This window comes from Clarias gariepinus, chromosome 6 (genome assembly GCF_024256425.1).
Source record: "Clarias gariepinus isolate MV-2021 ecotype Netherlands chromosome 6, CGAR_prim_01v2, whole genome shotgun sequence".
NCBI classification, from domain to species: Eukaryota; Metazoa; Chordata; class Actinopteri; order Siluriformes; family Clariidae; genus Clarias; species Clarias gariepinus.
In genome coordinates this window covers 7,982,200-8,004,745 of record NC_071105.1, presented here as the reverse complement: position 1 = coordinate 8,004,745, position 22,546 = coordinate 7,982,200, and the positions used below count along the sequence as shown (strand labels likewise).

Here is a 22,546-nt window from a genome sequence, read left to right as displayed (position 1 = left end):
GTAAATGTGTGGCAAAATAATTAAAACACTTAAAAGATACTTAAAAGGAAAAACATAGAAACCAAATGGGTTGTGGATCATTGCTGCCTTGAAGCTGCGTTTCAGTTAGTGGTCTTGTGAAAACTGATTGCATTATGCATTCTGTCAATTACCAGGATAATACCTAAATGCATCTTCTAGGCCATTGTTATTCATGGAGGTTTAAGCAAGTTCATCACTCCAAATGTCCTTTCAAATGAACAGAAATTTAAACACTATTAAAGAGATGTGATCTTACTCGAACATTTTAGTCTCCTACAAATGTCTTAACCACTGTACTGTATTACCAAGTGTTATCCTCTTCCGAGAAATCTTAAAGTATTCATACAAGGGGCATTCAAGTCAAACCAGTACTCGTGATGAGATTTCTCGTGAATAAAGGCCTAAACCTGATTGCAATTCAGGCATGATGAGACTCTAAGCCGCAATAAAACATTTGAATGGTGCAAAGGTTTTTTAATGAATATGACTCGGACCCACTTTAGTCGCTCCTGTGAACATGCAATAAGTGGAACACTTAATTCTTGAAACTGACAACTTGCAGAAGAGATGTATCTGTCTATAGGAACTCTACTCACAATCATTCACAGACACCAAGTGAACATTGCAGGAATTCGGCCGGGAGTCATTACCACATCCCCTGTACAAGGCATTAAAGGAGTTCCTGGGAGGCCAGCGTTTCAGATGTGAAGCAGACAGTCCGACCATGGCTCTGTTGTAGTGAGAAACTTTTAATGTAATTCCAAGTGTCCAGTGGGATAAGTGTAGAGACATAAAGGGAGTAATTTTATTCTACATAATTCCTTCATTTATTACAGTATATTGAGCTCAAAATATTGGTGTTGTGTTTTCTCTATATTTTCATTTTGGTTCATGGTGATAAAGGAAATAGTAATAACAAATGAGGCTCATAAAATAAAATATGAAAATAAGTGTTGTTTTTAAGAGAACCGATATTAAGTTGTCTGCTAATAAAACCAGATCAGTACCATTTCAGCACAGCACTGCGGGGGAGTGATCGCAGCCCAATCATTCTTGACGAAAGCTTGATTTAAAGCTCCTCCATGTCAAGAGTTTGACATATGGGAAGACAAAAAGGCTGCCTGAAGGCAAATCCATCTCATTCCCTGACACTTAAAAATGATTCTTCATACCACAGAAAGCTCTTTTAGTATTTTCCCTGAAGGCAAATAAAAGTAACCATGCTTTCTTCAGAAATGTAAAAATAATGAAATTTTGGTCATTCGGAAACAGCCGAGTCTTGACATTATTTTATGAGTGATAACTACTCAAAAAACAGACGAGTTTCAAGGATCTTGCTAATACGTTGCACAAGCAGAAAATCTTCATTATAGTGTTTTATTTAATTTCCGTTCAATGAGTTGAAATAACTTGCATAAGTGGAAAAGCAGGAAATCGGGAGAAAAGTGTTCAGCAAGCAGAGCACTGGCATTTAAATTCCTTTTATTGATGTGCCCATGCAATTAATTAAAATCCAAGGAGCTTCTACAGGGATCAGTAGATTAATTTTTAACAGAGACAGATGTCCGACTTAAATTGGAAATTGGCTGAATGCAAACATAAAGATGGGTTTTCTATGCATAGCAATGAGCAAACCTGCAACAAGGGCAAAGTGGAATGGAGCTCAGACCATTTAGAAGCTGGCCCTAATGCTAATAATACGAGGAAGACATTATAGCAGTCAAGTTTGCTTAGTAAAATCACTCTGCTTAGTATAAATACCGTGGTTAAAACCTCTTTGAATATTCACAGCTATCATGAAAGTGTATGCTCCGAGGGGGGAAAAAAATCGGAATGTGTTAGCAAACAGATGCGCTCGTTCATTCCTGCCAAAACATTATTTGTACAGCACCATTAACAACTTGACACAAAACAGCTATACAGAAATCCAGATGTAGATCCAAAGCCCTAACAAGCAAGCAGGAAGCAACAGTAGCAACTCACTAGGATGACATGAAAATGCATTCATTTTTTTCATTCTGTCCAATTCACTGAAGACAATGCATGGCCGAATGGCACGCTCGAGACAGAAGCTTGTTGTTGCTCACTCTGTCCTTTTACTTAAGGTTAAGAATGGTTGTCTTGAAAGCACTTAAGCTGATGATACAGAGTCTAGGTCATGAAGACAAGAGCATCACGGTACAACACACAATGCTGTTCACCTGGACAGTTAGGCTGTGATTTCCAAAGACACATTAGGACAATTTGGATGGATGGATGGATATATATATATATATAGAGAGAGAGAGAGAGAGAGAGAGATAGATAGATAGATAGATAGATAGATAGATAGATAGATAGATAGATAGGCCATATGCACATGGTCCACTAAAGAAGAAGAAAGGTCCAATATACTTCTTCAACTTGTTCTGGGGAATGTTCTTGATGTTAGTGTTAGAACCACATGGTACACTGCCTGGGGCAGTCTAAATAAAGAATTTAGATTTTAGGGGTTAACCCAGAAACCATAGCAACACTAGGACTGGTCTGGTACTACTGTCTGATTTGAGTTTTGAATGCTATCGCCATAATGAACAATCCACATGTTCTCTGGTGTCTGAGATAAACACGAGGCACATCAGAGATAAAGCTATTCCAGATAAAGTAACAACAGAACTGGAACTGTGCTTGATACCACTGCTTTGGTGAAATGACTTGGAAAGATTGCCTTTTTGATCTAGACCAACTGACACATAGTGAAGTGCAGTAACAGGGGATGTACTGTAGAATTCTTGGCCACCCAAAAAGTCTTGGCATGCTCCACATTACCAGTTTTGCCCACCTTGGTCCTTTACAGCAAACTGGCTTCCAATCCAAGACCCCGTGGGGACCCAAGATCAGCTGAACCCTCAATCAATGCAGCACTCACCCTGCTGCCTGGGAGTTGGCTGCTTCTGACTGCCTCCATGAAGGAATCTACAGTACCATCTACCATCTTAAGATAACCTAAAAAGCTTATGATGACCAGAAAAGGGAAGATAGGAATATCTGCCTTGACCATTCTTACCCTCCTCCAACCCTCTCATGTTTTACACTTGACTGGCCCTCTTCAGCCCTATTCGTTAAGTAATTGGCAATGCCAAACAATAGCTTCCCTGGGTACATTTTTTAAATAATATTGAAGCCAAGAACCCTGATGTTTATGCTTGTTAAAGCCATTAAAATTTTTACAGCATTAATGGAGTACAGGCATGCAGCACAAAATTTTTCCAATATGTTTTGTGAAATACTGAACAAAGCTGTGTGAGATACTGTAGTGTTACCACTGTGATAAGTTAGTTTGTAGTGTAACCTTCCGTTACACTTCCACTTTTTTTCTCTCTTTTGCTTTCGCTATCTCTGGTTTGACTGCATTTGGTAGTCATGTTGCTGGTCAGCATAATATTATCAGAAGAAAATTAACCTGAGTAATAAGACAGTATGTCCATAAAACAGAGAGAAGCTTTTAGATATGTTACATATACAGTGGTGTGAAAAACTATTTCCTGATTTCTTATTCTTTTGCATGTTTGTCACACTTAAATGTTTCTGCTCATCAAAAACCGTTAACTATTAGTCAAAGATAACATAATTGAACACAAAATGCAGTTTTTAAATGAAGATTATGTTATTAAGGGAGAAAAAAAACTCCAAATCTACATGGCCCTGTGTGAAAAAGTAATTGCCCCCCCTTGTTAAAAAATAACTTAACTGTGGTTTATCACAGTTAAAAGTTAAATTTCTGTAGTCACCCCCAGGCCTGATTACTGCCACACCTGTTTCAATCAAAAAATCACTTAAATAGGAGCTACCTGACACAGAGAAGTAGACCAAAAGCACCTCAAAAGCTAGACATCATGCCAAGATCCAAAGAAATTCAGAAAAAAATGAGAACAAAAGTAATTGAGATCTATCAGGCTGGTAAAGGTTATAAAGCCATTTCCAAAGCCTTGGGACTCCAGCGAACCACAGTGAGAGCCATCATCCACAAATGGCAAAAACATGGAACAGTGGTGAACCTTCCCAGGAGTGGCCGACTGACCAAAATTACCCCAAGAGCGCAGAGACAACTCATCCGAGAGGCCACAAAAGACCCCAGGACAACAACTAAAGAACTGCAGGCCTCACTTGCCTCAATTAAGGTCAGTGTTCATGACTCCACCATAAGAAAGAGACTGGGCAAAAACGGCCTGCATGGCAGATTTCCAAGGCGCAAACCACTTAAGCAAAAAGAACATTAAGGCTCGTCTCAATTTTGCTAAAAAACATCTCAATGATTGCCAAGACTTTTGGGAAAATACCTTGTGGACCGACGAGACAAAAGTTGAACTTTTTGGAAGGTGCGTGTCCCGTTACATCTGGCGTAAAAGTAACACAGCATTTCAGAAAAAGAACACCATACCAACAGTAAAATATGGTGGTGGTAGTGTGATGGTCTGGGGTTGTTTTGCTGCTTCAGGACCTGGATGGCTTGCTGTGATAGATGGAACCATGAATTCTACTGTCTACCAAAAAATCCTGAAGGAGAATGTCCGGCCATCTGTTCGTCAACTCAAGCTGAAGCGATCTTGGGTGCTGCAGCAGGACAATGACCCATAACACACCAGCAAATCCACCTCTAAATGCCTGAAGAAAAACAAAATGAAGACTTTGGAGTGGCCCAGTCAAAGTCCTGACCTGAATCCTATTGAGATGTTGTGGCATGACCTTAAAAAGGCGGTTCATGCTAGAAAACTCTCAAATAAAGCTGAATTACAACAATTCTGCAAAGATGAGTGGGCCAAAATTCCTCCAGAGCGCTGTAAAAGACTCGTTGCAAGTTATCGCAAACACTTGATTGCAGTTATTGCTGCTAAGGGTGGCCCAACCAGTTATTAGGTTCAGGGGGCAATTACTTTTTCACACAGGGCCATGTAAGTTTGGATTTTTTTTCTCCCTAAATAATAAAAACCATCATTTAAAAACTGCATTTTGTGTTTACTTGTGTTATCTTTGACTAATAGTTAAATGTGTTTGATGATCAGAAACATTTAAGTGTGACAAACATGCAAAAGAATAAGAAATCAGGAAGGGGGCAAATAGTTTTTCACACCACTGTATAACATATAGACATGCTGCCTATTGCTTACATATCAACCAAATAATTTTAAACAAGATAGTTCCAAGGTAATTTATATTTTACTTTTAGCTAAAACTCGAAATATGCCTTTGTATTGTTTATGGGTTTCAACAATCTTTCTAATTAAAAAGATTTTGTGTGCAACAAAACTCAACACTTTTTTTTTCCCTACCTAATTTTCTGCCCGTGGCTCACAACAAAATCATTAAAAATCAACCATTATATCAGTGATAATAAATTGCATATTCAAATTCACAGCGATATACTGCTCTGACTTTTTACAGGACTTTTGATGAAGATCTGGCTTACCTACATAGCTATGCTTATATGGGTTTTTAACAACATGCTGTAGGTTTATTCTAAGCTTAAAGATGACTTCTGATGTAATTATCATCCCAACCACATGCTCCAGTAATCACTGCTACTGTTTGCTTTTATCTCTCTTTCTCTCTTTCTGGAAAAGTATTCAATTGGGGATCTCAACGACCTTAAAATAAATCCCTCCAACCCCATTTTTTGGTCACATTTATTATCTGCTAAATGAAGCTTTTTATTCCTGAACTTTTTACCAACTGAACCTATTAGGCCCAAGTTCAATTTATAACCTTAACTGAGTCTGGAGGTTTGGTTCTCTTTTTAAGAGACTTATAAAACCACTGGTTTTGAATGACAAGAACTAAATAATGGTCCGATTTCTACCACTACTATAAAATACATTTCCACTTACTGTATAGAACGCTCCGATCAGGGTTTTTGGGGCCGATCTCTGATCCTCAGCCATTTAAAATGTTCTATTCATTGTTTATTTTCTATCTCGTTTAGTATTATTTACTGGATTTGATTACTTACTGTACAGTATTTATGTATTCATTACTATTCTAAACAGTTATGCACAGAAACAATAAAGATCTGAAAAAGTATCATAAATTTAAAATTTTTATTTATTAAGATGCAACACATGTAACATACTTCATCCTCTTATTATTTCATTCAGATTATAAAAAAACTGAAGCCAACAGAATAGCACATTCCTTAACTAGCATCAAGGGGCTCTCATACACGCCGAAATGCTTATCTAAAATGTGACTGTCCTGCTTTACTAACTCGTCATAGCGTGCAGCACATGGAACACGTCAGCGCCGATGAATAACAAATCGAAACACTGCACTGAAGGATTTTAAATAAACACACGCAGCAGTCACTTTGGATTTGGCGACCCTTGTCATGGCTACTCATTAGTAAGCAGTGAAGGAAGGAATCTCTTTATGAATATCAGAATCCCTGCATTAAGAGACAGTCTTATCATCCAGAATGTGTGCAGCCGTGCTGAATAGACGCTCACTGTCAGCTCGCATGCATGCAGTGGTAAGGCGAACCTGGGCTGCCTCGGCCAGAGCTGGAATTTTACTCTTAGTTATTATTTTTGTGATAATGGTTTTAACTTTTTTATTCTCTCTAGAGTGAGGCTCAAGCTTACAGGAGTTAGTTGCTGCCTTTGCGGATAACGTTTCACACTCTGATTATTCACACTGCGTTGTTCTTGAACTGTGAATAAGGCTGGTGTTGTGAAAAGGTTTGCCAAAATGTTGCCCAATATGGATTTGCTTTATAAAAAAAATAAATTGAAAAGAACAAAAATGTTGCATAATGCAAATGTAACATCTTTTAAAGAGACTTGGTAATATTCCCAGACTGGCGATGGAATGTTGATGTGTTCAGCTGTACTTTGCATCATCATAATAGTATCTTTTTTTGCGATTGGCCGGTTAAGAAACAGCTACTCTGCAAAAGTGATTAATCACCATTAATCACATAATAAGCATACAGAATAATAGCTCATGTCTTAAACGGCATGCTAAATTAAATATAAGTGTACAGTAACAAAAAATCTGAAGTATGTCACATTGCGCAGCTTTAAACTTTAACTATTTAGAAGAATATCTTAAAATAAAGGATCTGTGCAATAAAAATGCATTTCTCATGACTGCAAACTTAATTTACTCAAGGTCAATCGTGTGTGCATACTGTACATCTCAGAAGTACATGAACATCAAAAAAAAAAAAGTATTAAACATCGTTATGTATCGATGTCGCTATAGTGTTAAATTAACACCCAGGGTGACGACCAGCTAGACAGTAATTAACGCTGCAGGCGTTCATTCAACACAGGAGATTTATCCTGCATAGCATTTTGTATAGTAAAACTAATTATTAGTTTTAAATGGTGTAGAGTTTTACACAAATGGCTAATGAACAATGCTGTGCTGCTAAATTGTCTTAACCCGTAAATTGGGATGAGAACAAATACGCTTAATTCCGTGCATGTGCCCTGACTAATTATGCTATTCAGAAATTTTCATAAAAGCATTTGTTAGAAAAAATAGTTCCTGGGTGTGCCTTAATATATGCTAATAACATGAATCAGTCTTACCGACTGCTAGAGTGCATTAATATGGAAAGAATATTAAAGGGAGAATTGAAGCATTCTTACACCGGCTGGGATAAAGCCTGAATAAGGTCTTTATGCATTTCGCTGGTAGGAACTGCTCAGCAAAGCTTTCTATAGCTTAGCAGAGAGCTAGTGAAACTTTCCATTTGAGATGTTTGGCTCATGATACATAATGAACAAACTCAAATAAATGTGCAACTGGGTTAAGGATGTACTCCTCCACCATGAGGGTGACTAGAAGCATTTTAAAATCTGGATCAAATTTACATTTTGTACACACTTTATTTATTCTATGCAGTCATGATGTGAAAGGAAAAGCAATTCAGTTCTACGAGTTGCATCTCTGAAGCTCGAACCACATTTTTTTGTGAGCAGTTTTTTTCCCCCTGCGGGAACCAAAAGCCAGCCTGTCTGGTACAATCCCACAGAAAATTCAATGCAGCACAGCTCACGAAGAAAAGTCAATGCTGGCCATGATAAAGGAGCTCCAGAACACCCAGTGCACCAAACCCGTCACGCACGGGGCCCGGAAGGCAAGGTCAATGACGTGGCTTCCAAACTTCCCAAATCCCAATCGAGCACCCATGGGATAAACCGGACAAATAGGTCTGATGATTATGGAAGCCTCACAATGCAACCCATGGCACCCAAAGGATCAGCTGCCAATGTCTTGGTACCAGACACCACACCCCTGAGGGGCCAGGTGGCAAAAGGTAATAATTTGGTGTAATATGTTAAAGCTCATATATATATATATATACAGTATAAGCTATAAAATATATGATGCATAGCTATAACATTAATTTATACTTACAAATATACATATTATATACACTTACTGTACATACATAACAAATATATATATATATATATATATATATATATATATATATATATATATATAGATAATACCATAGCAACTACAAGAAGTGGATCAAATTATTCACCTGAACGTGTGTGTGTGTGTGTGTGTGTGTGTGTGTGCGTGCATGTGTGTGGGTGGGTATACGTGTGTGTGTGGGTGCGTGTGCTCTATAACCATGTCCGTGGAAGGAACATGTATCAGCATGAGATTATATTCTGTTCCATAGAATTTGAAACCTTATTGAAATCAGCGGGAATCCTCATCGAGCGGGAAGTACTGGTTAATATGTTCGGCTTCGGCTTAGCCTTTTAAATGAAATAATAATGTGCTCCATACAAGAGACCCCATCTGCTAGTATTAAGCAGAACATTTCTTTTGATTTCTTAGCGTTCTCCCATCTCTGAGATGCATTCAGAAAATTTGTAGCTGGGCTGATTCAAAGAAAAAAGAAAATGGAATCATAAAAAATCGGGGTCGTTCAAAGATCTTTCACTCTTCTTGGTTATAATAGGATAGGTTTGACTGATGACCCAAAAAAAAAAAAAAAAAACTAAAAGAGCTATCAGGCATCTGTACTGTTTTTGCTTTTCTGTAATCCCCACCATGGTTCTGCATTGACATGCACATACACCAGCTGCCAGTTGATTAATTACTAGATACATCTAATTTACTATCAGCATCTAGCAAAGATTTCTTTCAAATGAGCAAAATGGCACATCTTGTCTGTTTTGCATGTTTGCCTATTAAATATGCAGTGTATGGAGTATAGGCTTCTACCTAAGGGTGCAAAATGCTGTGTGGCATATATGCAAATGCTGGAATCTTTGCACCTGTAGTGTGATTCACCAAAGCTTAACCACAAGCTCAAAAACAGACTGTAAATGAGTTTACTTTTTTTTTTTAAGTAACTACATTTTTCATCAATTTATTGTGCGCCCTAAATTACAGAGACTGAAGAGTTAGCATCAATATAATCCTTTGCTTTGCCTTGCGGCTCAAAGCTGTTGTTACAGAAAGATTATCAACAAAGAATTCTGTGTATCCTGTTGCCATCTCCTCACATATTCTGACCACATGACCAATAAAATGGATCTTAGTCATTGCTACCTAAAGATATGATTATGGATGGCATTTGAATAGCAAAATGCCTTCGAATCCTCTTTTTAACACAGGTACAGTACCAAACATCAACCACATGCTCTACCGAGGCTTGAATGAAAATTAATAGCTGCGATTGATGTCAACTGGCACTTTCTTGGTATTTCCTGATTCAGTATCTCAGCACACCATTGAGGTTAAAAATCCATTTATTAGCAATGGTGCAGAAAATACTCTTCATCTGTCACTTGCTCATTAGAGAATAACACCTTCGTTATATTGCAACGGGTGACAAATGGGCAAGGCGCTCGGAGAAATATTGAAATTGAAAGATAATTCCTCACGCTGATGCATAATTGCACCTGCAATTTCCCATTTATTTCTTTGATATATGGGGGCTTATTTCCAAAGCAGCCGCTCTTCTGCTAAGCACAGGCCACCCCTGATGTTGCATCATAGTCTTTAACTAGAACATTGTCACCATTACGTTTACCTTTGCATTCGTGTCCGCCCTCATTTATTTGATTAATTAAGGTTGCTGATTCTTAGAATAATTTCCATCAATCACTTGAAGAGCCCAGAAAAGTAAAAGTACCCAAAAAAGCTGCTGTCTATTCGTCTCATTCAGCACACTGCAAAAGTACTTCAGTCCAATTTGTGTGGTCAGAAGGACTACCCCTAGGACTGCCTCCTATTCATGTAATGAATTATCTATGGAATGCGAGAAGATTTCCAGGATATCTGTTTAACAGCCTCGTTTTATCTGTTTAACAGGCTGTTTAATAGCAGTGTATTTAGAGTATATTCTTTAATTATATATTTTTCCAGCCTTTAAACATCCAACAAAACCCATACACAGTCCAGCTACTGTATGCCTGTGAAAACCAAAGGAACCCATGGAAATAAAAATTCAGCACAAACCGCCAAAAAGTCAACACTGGCCATTACAGAAAGGTGGCACACCCTAGCGTGCCACACATGGGGCTTAGCGGGCAAAGAGTTCAAGGTTATTGCTCCAGCCTCCAAATTCCCCAGATCCCAATTCGATCACACATCCATAAGATGCACCGGACGAACAACATCCTGGTGCCAGACACCACAGTACACCACCAAAGGTCCCGTGGCATGGAGCCACACCCGGAGGAGCCAAAGCTGCCCTGGCGGCACAAGAGGAACCAAAGACCTAGGTGGTTTCAATGTTAATGGTTTTAAAGTTGTCTATTTGGTTTCTAACGCACTCACGCAGTGATTAATATGAAAAACAGCCAGCTCCTTCACAACTCCTGAACCTCCCTTTCAAAAATGATTTTGGCCATTAATTGGATGACTATAAATAATGATGTCATCACATCACATCCAAATTTCACTCTTTTAAAACAAAGAGGGTGAACTAAGTGTTAAGGTGCTATCCGTGCACATCACATCAATCGCCAACGAGGACAAAAATGAAAAGGTAAATATAAAAGAATAACAAAATGTGGAAAACTTAAAAGTCTTAAAAGTAAAATTAATTCTTAAATCTGCCGCCATTGCCGCCGCTGTTTTTTTTACGAACTTTAACATCATGTTCTCCAGTGGTAGTAGTTAGTAGTTAGCACACATTTTTTTTTTATAACAATTCAATTTTAATTGTTCCAGTGGATGCAAAAAAAACCACACTAAAATTAAAAATGTGGGAAAAAGATCAGAAAGCATTTGATAAAGTATATACAGTATGTTGATCTTTGATTCTTTGGGGCTGTTATGTTGCTGGTGGCATTATATTTTCTTCTCACTACTAGAATACATTACATCTGCAAGGAGATTAAGGTATGGCAATACACAGGTATGGCAATAATCATTTTTCAAGAAGATAATGAACCAAACATTTGCAAGCAATGCCCATGTCATTCTATGGATTTGATCTCTATGATATGAAAAGAGGACATCATTCCACAAGCCCAAAAAACCTTATTATAACACACTGAGCATTCTCTATCATCCATGGAGGATGATTCAAAATATTCTCATCAATTTAAAAAAAGTAATTTTACTCCTGTAGCATCCTTAAATTAAACAAGCATCTGTTCTTCATTTTCTTTGTACTGTATATAAATAAATAAATACACCTTCCCTCGATCAGATACTATTACTTACATTCATCTACCACGTCCTTTACTAAAAATAATGCAAAAAGCCCCCTATCCTCCTCTTCCCCTTCAAAAGAGGCAGCTGCATTCTCAAAACAATAGAGATGGCCTAGCTTAACTGTAGCTCAATTCTAAATATATCCACTGAAGACTGGGGTCAAGTCCCCAGGTCTGTGTGCATCTAGGCCGCAGGGTTACCTTGATGGCAGTTGAGGCGATCTGGAGGTGGTGCAGTTTGCGCAGTGTGCTCTCTCTGTCTATAAAGTAGGAGGCAGCCAGCTGGTGGAGTGCCTCCAGAGTCACAGCTGTGCTATTGGAGTCGGTCGGGTCGGCAGTGCGGCTCAGTCTCCTCTTGTCTACAAAAATAGTTAAAGCCTCTTCACCTGCAACAGGACAAAGGGCAGTGAGGGGGGCAAAGGAAAGGTGGAAAAGGGCAAGATAACAGAGTGATTTATTATATTACAGGATAAAAAACATAATTTGCTCCATTTCCCTGGAAGGTATAGAGTTCCTTTTTCTTTTTTTTTCTGATATTATGCTTGTGTTCTGTTTCATATATATATATATATATATATATATATATAATATCATTATTATTATTATTATTATTATTATTATTGTATGGTTGGTGGTGTAACACATCATAGGGTGTAACATTTTAAATTCATCTACAGTGCTCTACGCAACTCCAAATTCAATATGATTTTAAACATAAGGTTTCCGCAACAAGGTATCCTGTTTGCATTTTAACTTACAAAAAGGGCTTTATAGAACCTCTTAGACAATTCGATAAAGAGAGAAATGGTGACAGGGTCAGCATTTACAAGAAATTATTCACAATTATTAATAATGAGCAATCTCAAGGGAGCATGACCTTATCTTGTCTTCTGAGCATGTCTTCGTTTTTACAATCAATCATTTTTCATGTAGGCTACAGAGTAATAAGTTGGTAATTTATATGTCAAAAATGTTTTTTGTTTATCCAAAAAAATGGCATTTAAAGCTACTTAATAAAAAACATGAAATGAAATAAACTACTTATTTACTTATTTATTTATTTATTTTTAGTTTTACACCATTTCAACCCAAAGTCATTTCAACATGTTTTTGTACTTGCCGATAAAGGTCATAGTTTCCCCAGATGTGCTTCGGTGTTCCCATGTGCTCATGTTTGGGCTACTGTTTCAGTCCTGTCTCTGCCCCTGCCCTGTTATTGGTGTTTATATTGTCTACATTTTTCTGTAAACCTGTCCTGTTTTTTATTGATTGATTCTAACTGATCATAATCCTTGGCATTCTCTCTCGCTCTCTCTCACCTCTGGCTTGCTCATGAAATTTCTAACTGTATCCAGATTTTTAGTAAAACACCTTTGTGACAAGACCAGTTGTTAAAAACGCTATATACAGTAAATAAAATAAAAAAGAAGTTCATTTTAATATGTACACCCTGTTGTATAAATATATCATCACAAATTTGAAGAAAGCTTTCCAAAACATTATGTTAAAGCTTTGATTTCTTGTTTCATCTTTTCATATATGTGATCCATCGCAGCAAATCAGGTATTAATTTACATTTCGGGTGATTTGAGTTATGCATATTTTTAGATTCCTGGTTCAATAAGCTCCATTTTGATTCAAGGTTTATTACTTTATGTCCTGATGCAGAAATGTGGCCAATATCTTGGGGGAAAAAAAAACAAAGACAACAACAACAATGTTTAAATAAGGATTCTAATAAGAAACAAGGAACCCTTAGGGGCATTTTCACTCAAGGATTTCCCTCGACCCCTAAAAATAACTTCACTAGTAGCATGGGTTTATAGCAACAAAAAAAAAGCATTTTTTTCTATGACAACTGTAACCAGCTTGGATAGTGTTACAGTAGTAAAAAAAAAAAAAAAAATAGGAATTTCCCAATTCTGTTGAAGAATCAGGTAATTTTTTTAGATACCAAGTTTTGCCAAAATTTAATCCATTTCATGTACTGAACACTACTGGCCATAGTGCAAAACTACGCTGTGCGACTTCCTACCTAACTTGAAATCACATTTTGACTTTCTTTTGTGTTACTAATTATGGATTATCCTCCTTTGTTGTCTCCTGTCTTTTTTTAAAACCTTTGGCATAAAAATAGAAGTCATTTACAATGATAATGGTATAACAAATTGATATGTTACAAATTGAAAGTTTTTATGCAAAGTGAATGCTTTTATGTTATTAAACTGCACTACCCAAAATGCACGCATATCCCTGGCCTATGTTGTCCCTATATATCAAGTTATGTTGGCAAGACGTAGAATGGAGAGCGTTTGCTAATTGGGAATATTTCACAGAGATGTTGGCATTTAATCGAAAATGTTCACCAGAAGATGTCTGAACAATAAATCAAAGCTTATATTATCCAAGTACAGAAAACAAACAAATAAACAAACAAAAAATTATATCCAAAAGCAGTTTTCAATTGAACCCCACCAACAACCCAGAGGTTTAACTGGCTGAGCCACCACTGCCTGCTTCCCAACTTCCTGTGTGTACAGTATAATTAATAGACGAGCTTCAAGTTACAAAACTTTAACATTAGACTGATTGCCGTCAGACAGAATTCAGCACATGAAGAAAGACAAACAGTAAGAGTAAACAGAGGAACTTCAACTCATCTTTCTCTTCCTGACAGCCTGCAAGGTGGAGAAAAAGCAAATGAGCACAAACAAAGCCTTTAAGAAGTCTTTTAAAATGACTTTAAGAAACAAATCTAAGGCACTTTAGCACCGTTACTTTTATCGGTTTAACTGTTTCTCTTATCTAAATTAAGGGCTGGGTTTTTTTTTTTTTTTTTTTTTTTTGCAAGTGCTATGTACAGTACTGCTTCTGCTACTCGTCCCATTTTCTCGCAGGAATAACTGTTGGCTTTTAGATCGATTTAGGGTTAGATCAAGATGTTTAAAAAGCAAAGCCCTTAACAAGGCCTGAAACATGGTTCATGAAAAAAGCTGAAAAATCCTTAAATCCGCAAGTGCAAGCTGCAGTCTCAACTTTGCCACTAGGGGAGCTATAGCATGAAACAACCCAAGAAAGCTGATCTCTTCTTCACGGGTCAACTTCCTTTGGAAAAAGGGTATAACTTGAGTTGTTTTTGATGGGATTTAGTCCAACATGAAAGTTTCTTATGCCTTAATACATAAGTATCACAAGGGGAATCGGGACAAACTGACGTCAAAAATGGCCCATAAAATGGTGTAGAGTGAAAAGTTAAATGGAATAAGAAATTTTTATGTCTGAAAAGTATTAGCTTTGGTTCATCGTCCAAACATCATCTGGTGAACATTTTGGATTAAATGCAGACGTCTCTGCAACATATTGCAAACTAACAAATGCTCTCTGTGCTACATTTTGCCAGTGTAGCTTTATGGAAAGGGGCAACATTGACCAGACATACAGTATCAGTCAAAAGTTTGGACACACCTTCTAAGTCAATGTTTTTGTTTAGTGATTTATTTCAGCTGGTCAGCTGTTCTAGTTCTTGCAATAACAGTATTGTGTCAAGTGCATTTGCAAAACCCATCAAGCACCATGATGAAACTGGCTCTAATGAAAACCATCCCAGGAAAGCAAGACCAAAACTTACCTGTGCTGCAGAGGAGAAGTTCATTTAGAGTTACCAGCCTCAGAAATCATCAATTAACAAACAGCACCTCAGATTAGAGTCGTTATGAAGACTTTACAGAATAGAAGTAGCAGACACTATCTCAATATCAAATGTTCAAAGGAGATTATTGCATGGACGCCTTCAGCATTGTTTTATAATGTAGAAAGAAACAAAAATCAGGAAAGACCAAGGTGTGTCCAAACTTTTAATTGGTGCTATATGTGTTCTTTCTTCCAAACACCATCCCTTGGGCAATATCGATTAAACGCCAACATCTCAGCAGTATACTGCGGAGGCTTGTCAGACTTTAAAAACAGGACCGAATGTGGAGCTTTGAGGTCAATGTCAGCGATAGATACAGTATGTGTACCGTCTGGATACACATACACGTCTGGATGGTAAGGTCATCTCTTGACCTTAAAATGAATTTGAAACAGGGTACAGTATTTGCTATAATATCATAGGTTCAACTAATACCTAATAATACGCAATTCCTTCACTTCTTTTAATGGGAGTAAAAGCTCACTGCTCGGTTTCTATTATTTTATCAGGCAAAGATTTGTAAATTCCCTGGACAAAGTTCGAAATTTCTTATCAGGAACTACATGCACATCTTGCACTAGTTTCCCTTCAGTGAAATTCTTTTTTTAACCAATTGTATCCATGTTTGGCGGCATGGTAGTGGTTAGCAGTGTCGCCTTGCACCTCCATAGTCCGGGTTCGATTCCCGGCCAGGCTTGATCCCAATATGTACATTACTCTATATGGATAGCTCAGTGGTTATGGCATTGGACTACTGATTAGAAGATCCCAGGTTGAGCACTAGGTTTCCACTGTTGGGCCCTTGAGCAAGGCCCTTAACTGATATATAATAAAATGTAAGTCGTTTTGGATTGGGCGTCTGCCAAACGTCCTGAATATAATGCTTATCTTCCACTTCTATTTGCTTACCTCCCAGTGTAGCTGAGAGCAGGAAATGCGTTCCGTATTTCTTGATGATGTTTTCGGTGATGGCACTGAGGGTGGGACGGCGGCCCAGCTGCCTGATGGTCTGCATGAACTCTGGGTCGAGGGGCAAGGCAATGCCATTGTCTTCTCTTTCCAGAGCCAAGCTGTTCACCTTCCAGCGTCCAAACTCTCTGAAATGTCAAACGTGAACACACACACACACATGGTTAGAAAATAAATAAGCTTCAATCCCACCATAGGGCTTGCAGTGGTAAAACAGTAAAAGACATTTAAACCACTGATTGACTTTTGTGTAGCTTCAGATGTTTTAAAGAAGCTATGGTCTCTTTGAAAATTGATCTCTTTCTGTAGCATAAAAAAAAAAAGAAAAGTGCCAAACTAAATCGTCACACAGCTTGTGCGTGAGGGTTGAGACTCATTCAGATATGACCTGCTGGGGAGAAAATGTGATGACTGCATGACCCCAATAGCTGCTATTTGAATCTCTCTTGTGATTTTTTTTCCCCCCAACAAAAAGTGTCATTATGTTTGAACTCTATTTCTAGGCATTGCTCCAACGTTCAACTGCTCCAACCTCCATTGTCCCGCCCCCTATGGTTTTACATAATGGTGCAATCTGGGGTTATTTTGTCTGACTTTTTTTTTTTATTACTGCTGATAAACATTAGCTAGACTTTGTGGCATGCAGCGAGAAAATCAAAGCTATTTAGAAAACGACAGCATCTGATGTTTTCACGAATAAGACAGGTGCAGGAATGATAAGATGGGTGGAGTCGGAGCGTCGAGAAGGAACAAGAAAAAGGAAATAGGAAGTATTGTCACTCGGCAGAAGGAATCTGAGGAACATCTGCATAATGAGAAGTGATAATTATTCGTTGGGTAAATGCGAGGAGACGTCAGGAAAAGAGTGAGAGGAGGAAGAGGGATGATCGACGTTGTGTCAGAGTACACGAAGCTGATGGACAGTTATGGATGGAGCCGGAGGCTAATCCAACACTGTGCTGGTGCTGCAGGTGCACAGCAGGCACAGGATTACTGAAGAAATACCTGCTATGCTTCCCTACTAAGAGCTATGACTGCATGGAAGTGAGAGAAAGAACACACTCTGGTGAAAAAAAAAACAGAATCCACAGTAAAGCTGCCACTCAACAGAAGCCTCTGAGACCACCTTCATTACAAACTGAGATTGCAAAGGAGCTCTGAAAAACAAGCTGCTTCTAAGCTTGTGACATTGTTTAGCCCTCGTTTACCAACTGATATATAAATTATTTTTATTCTACAAAACAATTTTTTTTTTTATCTACAAAAGCCACCCCATACCATTTGTTTTATTTGACAGTAAAATTGAAAAAGAAAAAAACAATATAGAATTTTGCAAAACAAGAAAAAAAAGGAACATGGGTAGCAATGGGAACCATTTAATTTTGAAATAAAATAAAACTACAACTAATATTCTTAGCATTTAACCTTTCATGCAAATTGAGTCATTTTTTTTTTTTTACAAGCTTGCAAACAAAACCAGAAAGGCTTTGGAAATTGTGTGAAAAGTACTAATGTCAATCAGTGCTGCTGACTGATATGATTATCACTGTGGATGGGATTCGAGGGTTTTAACCTTTAAACCATAAAATATTACTGATTTTAGGCATTACTATGTTTAATTGCGGCTATTTTCACATTACAAGCCACATAGGTATAGTATTGTCAACTTTCTTGGTCAGATCAGATTTGCATGCCATGAGGGTTCACATTTACAATTCACTTTTTCCTGAACCTAACGTGGACGCGTCTGTCCTCTAAAATAGCACGCATGTACACATTGATACGTCCCAGCTCATGTCATCTGGGTTAAAACACATCATGTTTGCTCATTTATTTTAAACAATGGATGTGATGTTAGCAAAAATATGCTTAGGATTTTGCGCTGAAGGTTAGCAAGCAGTTAGTCGGACCCTTTGCTTTCCCTCTTTTAGCAAATGTTGCTAGCACCGCTATAAAAATTCCTGCACTGCCAGGGTTGAATAATGACGCCAACGAGTGCCCAGAGCAAAAAAGTCTCATGAATTCTGATCTACCCATTTTTATTTCAGTCACACGACCACGTATTAGATAATTATCTAATCTAGGAGCATTTACGTAAGTGACTGAGATCTGTTCTGAAAATCAGGTTTTCATGAAGACCATCTCAGGATTCAGGATTCAGACGTTTCAATCAGGGCCCTTATCCCCAGTGAAGGTCAGTCTTAATGCTTTGGCATACCAAGACACCTTAGACAATGCTTTGCTTCAGACTTTGTGGCAACAGTTTGGGGAGGACCCATTTTTATTCCAACATGACTGTGCACATAGCAAGGACTATAAGGACATGGTTTCTGTGTTGAAGAACTTGACTGGCCCTCACAGAGCCCTGACCTCAACCCCATCAAGCACCTTTGGGATGAACTGGAATGAAGATTGCGAGCCAGGCTTTTTGTCCAACATCAGGGCCTGACCTCGTAAATGCTCTACAGAGTGAATGGGTACGAATTCCCACAGAAACACTCCATCAAAATCTTGTGGACAGCCTTCCATGTAGAGTGGAAGCTGTTATAGCTGAAAAAAAAGGAACCAACTCCATATTGAAGTATATTTTATTTGAAAACAATGTCATTGTAAGTTCGGAAAAATTGTTCGGAAAAATGTCAGGTTCGGAAAAATACTTTTGTCCATATAGTGTATAAGTTAATAAATTTTTTGTGTTATAATCATTAAAATGCTTTAAAAGCAGGACAATTTACATGTTTAAAAGTAATAGTAACTTTGGTTCTACATAACATTTCCGAACACCCAAAAGCACTCAACCATCCACGCGGACTAGCAAGAAATCCATATCTTCAGTTTATTTATTTATTTTTTTTCTAAATCGGTCAATGACCAATAGTCAATAGACCAAAGTTGTGTTTCTGGCAGGGATCTGTGGTGTTATATTTTGGAGATATATTTGTGTTCAATTCCTGAATAGCGTTCCAACCATCTCTTGCACACGCTCTAACTCTCTTGCATGCTCAAACTCTTTTTTGTGTATGCTCATATAGTACCTTTTCTGGCCTAAACTACTTAACTATGGCTCAATTGTTGGTGTTACAGTATTACAATTGTGCCACAATTCCAGAAAATCAAAGAACAGAGAAGACTGGTTGATCAGTGCGTATGTACTGATCATAACACTTGCCGTGTTCACCCTCTATGTGTGTTAGTTCATAATGGCTTTCTTTTTTTCTTTTCACTTTAATCAACTTTACTTAAATTTTACATTGTTTTTAAGGTAGGTTGCAATTAAACAGATATCTTAAAGCACTGAATGCATTGTTCCTCAATGTTTAGTCAGATAGTAGCTTTCATACTGTTCTCAAAGCTTCTGTGTAACAGCTCCAAATTAATCTGTCAAGTTTAATTAACTATTACAGTATCTCCCTATTAGAATTTTAAATTCCTGTCTTTGCTTGGAAATCAGTTTATATATTTTTTTTATTGTGTGTGTGTGTGTGTGTGTGTGTTTGGGTGTGTTGCAAACACATATTACCTTTATTGCTTGTCACAATAAGTAGTCTGTAATATTATTTCAGGTTACTCATCTCAGCTACACATCATAATAAAGTGACTCTTTGGAAAAATGGCCTTAAAAATGCCTAGAAAAATGTTTTACACAGCGTGTTTCATAGATAACAAATAGAACTGCATTACCTGCTATTGGTCCAAAGGTTATTTCGGCCCCTTATTATCTCCACAAATATAACAATATATTATAACTAAAATGGCTTACAATGATGCAGCATTGATTATAGTAATCAATCTTTCTCCTATAAACTCCATCCATAAACTGTTATAATTAGGAAACTACCGTTAATAGAGAAAGTTATTTTAATTATTATTTTAAAAGTAAAGACAATTTTTAACAGTATTATTTTTATTTAGGAATGTAAAGACAGAGTATCATCTATCCATCCATCTAGGAACCTCTGTATTACGGACCAAGGAGGCCAATAGTGATGAAAATTTAAATTTTTTCCCCACGATTGAAGGACCGGTTAACATTGACATTCACACACGACAAGCAATTTGGGAACGTGCGGATTATGTCTTTGGACTGTTGGAAGAAACCAGAGAACATGCATTGCACAGAGACCCCAAGGCGGGAATCGAACCTGGACCCTGGAGGCCTGAGCCAACAGTGCTAACCACTAAGCCACCATGCTGCCTTATTAATATAGGTGAAATTATATGATACACTGCCTGGAACATGGAAACCTGTGACTAGCCCCCGGAGCCATGCCTGGGGGCAGAGTTGGCCAGTGAGCGCCTGGTGGCAAGACTGTCCACAAAACCTGGTCAGACTCAGTCAGAAACAGCAATGTAAAGGGGTTGTTTGTCCAGGACCATAGCTGGGAATTGGTGCAATGCCTGCAAGGTGGCGTAGGACGAGGGAGCACTATAGGCATCTCTATGACACAATTGGTGCTGTGACTAGGGATGGGAAAAATATGAAATTCAAGATGCAATAACTAATGTAATAGAATATTGTTTGGTCTTGTGATACCGTATGTATTGTATGGTCTCTTTCACACCAGTAAATATATTTATTCATTTGTTCATTTAGCAATTACGGTACACAGTACTTATTGTTTTCAACAATTAGTCCTCTATCAGACTATCCAAATGAGTGGTAATTTTAACATTACCATATTTCAAATTAAACAGATTTTTTTTTATTACCTGCACAGTACACATTTTTCAACCACTATTTCCTAGACTGTCTTGATCGGTAAGCTCACTTTGCTCTCTGCGTCCTAGGGCAGTACTTCAAGCTTCTGCCCGGCTATCCGTAAATGTTCTTGCATGCAGTTCAGATTATTTCATGTTGAAATTGATCCATAAAGTTGCTAGTGCCAACCTCATATGATTTCCTGGAGTGATTTTTACAGAGTGAGTGTATCCAGGCATGAAGATGACCCCTTAAAGTGCAGTACGATTTATGGAAAGGAGTGCATGTGTGAAAGGGGCTTAACAGGATAACAAGGCATGGTAATGACTGTTACTATACAGAACTTGAACTGGCAGAGCACTTCACAAAATGAGTCCTTAAATATGCACCTTAGCAGAGTGTGTGTGTGTGTGTGTGTGTGTGTGTGTGTGTGTGTGTGTGTGTGTTTCATTAGGAAAGGTACAGTATGTGGAATCAGTAGTCAGTTGACCGTGAACATGAACAAGACTGTGATGGAGTATTGTATTCTGGGAAGTGACATTTCTAAAACTGACAATGTGACAAAGATTAAAGTCTTGTTAAATGTTAAATGCTTCCTTATAAAAAGTCCCACAGAAGGCTTTTAACAAATGTGAGGAATTATACATTTTAAGACTAAGGGTAACTAATAATCATAGATTATGTGCTATGCCTAAGCTAAATATTATTGTGAATGAGTTGTTACTATAGAAACAATAATGTATTAGAATGAGTTTATTAACATAAACCTGTGATTTGCCCTGAAGCTGGCTACTGTCAGAGCTGCTGTTTATTCCACCAGGACTGTGCTATGCTTTTCAGCTTGCTTTTTATTATAAATTCAGCTCATAATAATAATAATAATAATAATAATAATAATAATAATAATAATAATAAAGTATGTTCATTTTAATAGTGGCATGGTGGCTTTTTGGTTGGCACTGTCGCCTTGCACCTTCGGGGTCCGGATTCGATTCCCCTCCCTCCGTGTGCATGGAGTTTGCATGTTCTCCGCGTGCTTGTTGGGTTTCCGCCAAGTACTCCGGTCTCTTCCCACAGTCCAAAGACATGCCGGTTAGGCTACCTGGCATTCCCAAATTGCCCCTAGTGTATGAGTGTGTGTATATGTGTGTGCCCTGGAATGAATTGGCACCCCATCCAGGGTGTACCCTGCCTCCTGCCTCAACCCCAAGTCGTCTGGGATAGGTTCCACTACCCCCCCCACCCACCCTGTATACCTGTATACAGGATAAAGTGGTACAGACGATGAGTAAGTGATTGAGTGTTCGTTCTAATTATATCATGCAGTACAAGACTTTAAATTGGGTGCAATAATTTGCACACGAATCCAATGTCAAATATCATATCTTACTATTCAATAGAACAATCACAATCATATAAAATTATACAAATGCAGAAACAAACTAAATTAATTACATTAAGCAGCTAATGCATTACTAAACAAGTCAGTAT

At 37.8% G+C, this 22,546-nt stretch overlaps 1 protein-coding gene across 2 annotated transcripts in view; it reads right to left on the bottom strand.

The window, feature by feature from the left end:
• The window catches only part of brinp3a.1 (bone morphogenetic protein/retinoic acid inducible neural-specific 3a, tandem duplicate 1), a 69,774-nt gene that overhangs the window by 19,749 nt on the left and 27,479 nt on the right, over positions 1-22,546 (bottom strand). For both annotated transcript variants that reach the window (XM_053498792.1, XM_053498793.1), the window contains 2 exons: positions 16,297-16,484; positions 11,898-12,082 (listed from right to left, as the gene is read on the bottom strand). In XM_053498792.1, coding sequence (XP_053354767.1) covers positions 11,898-12,082; positions 16,297-16,484 — 373 coding nt within the window. The remainder of the gene's footprint in view (positions 1-11,897; positions 12,083-16,296; positions 16,485-22,546) is intronic.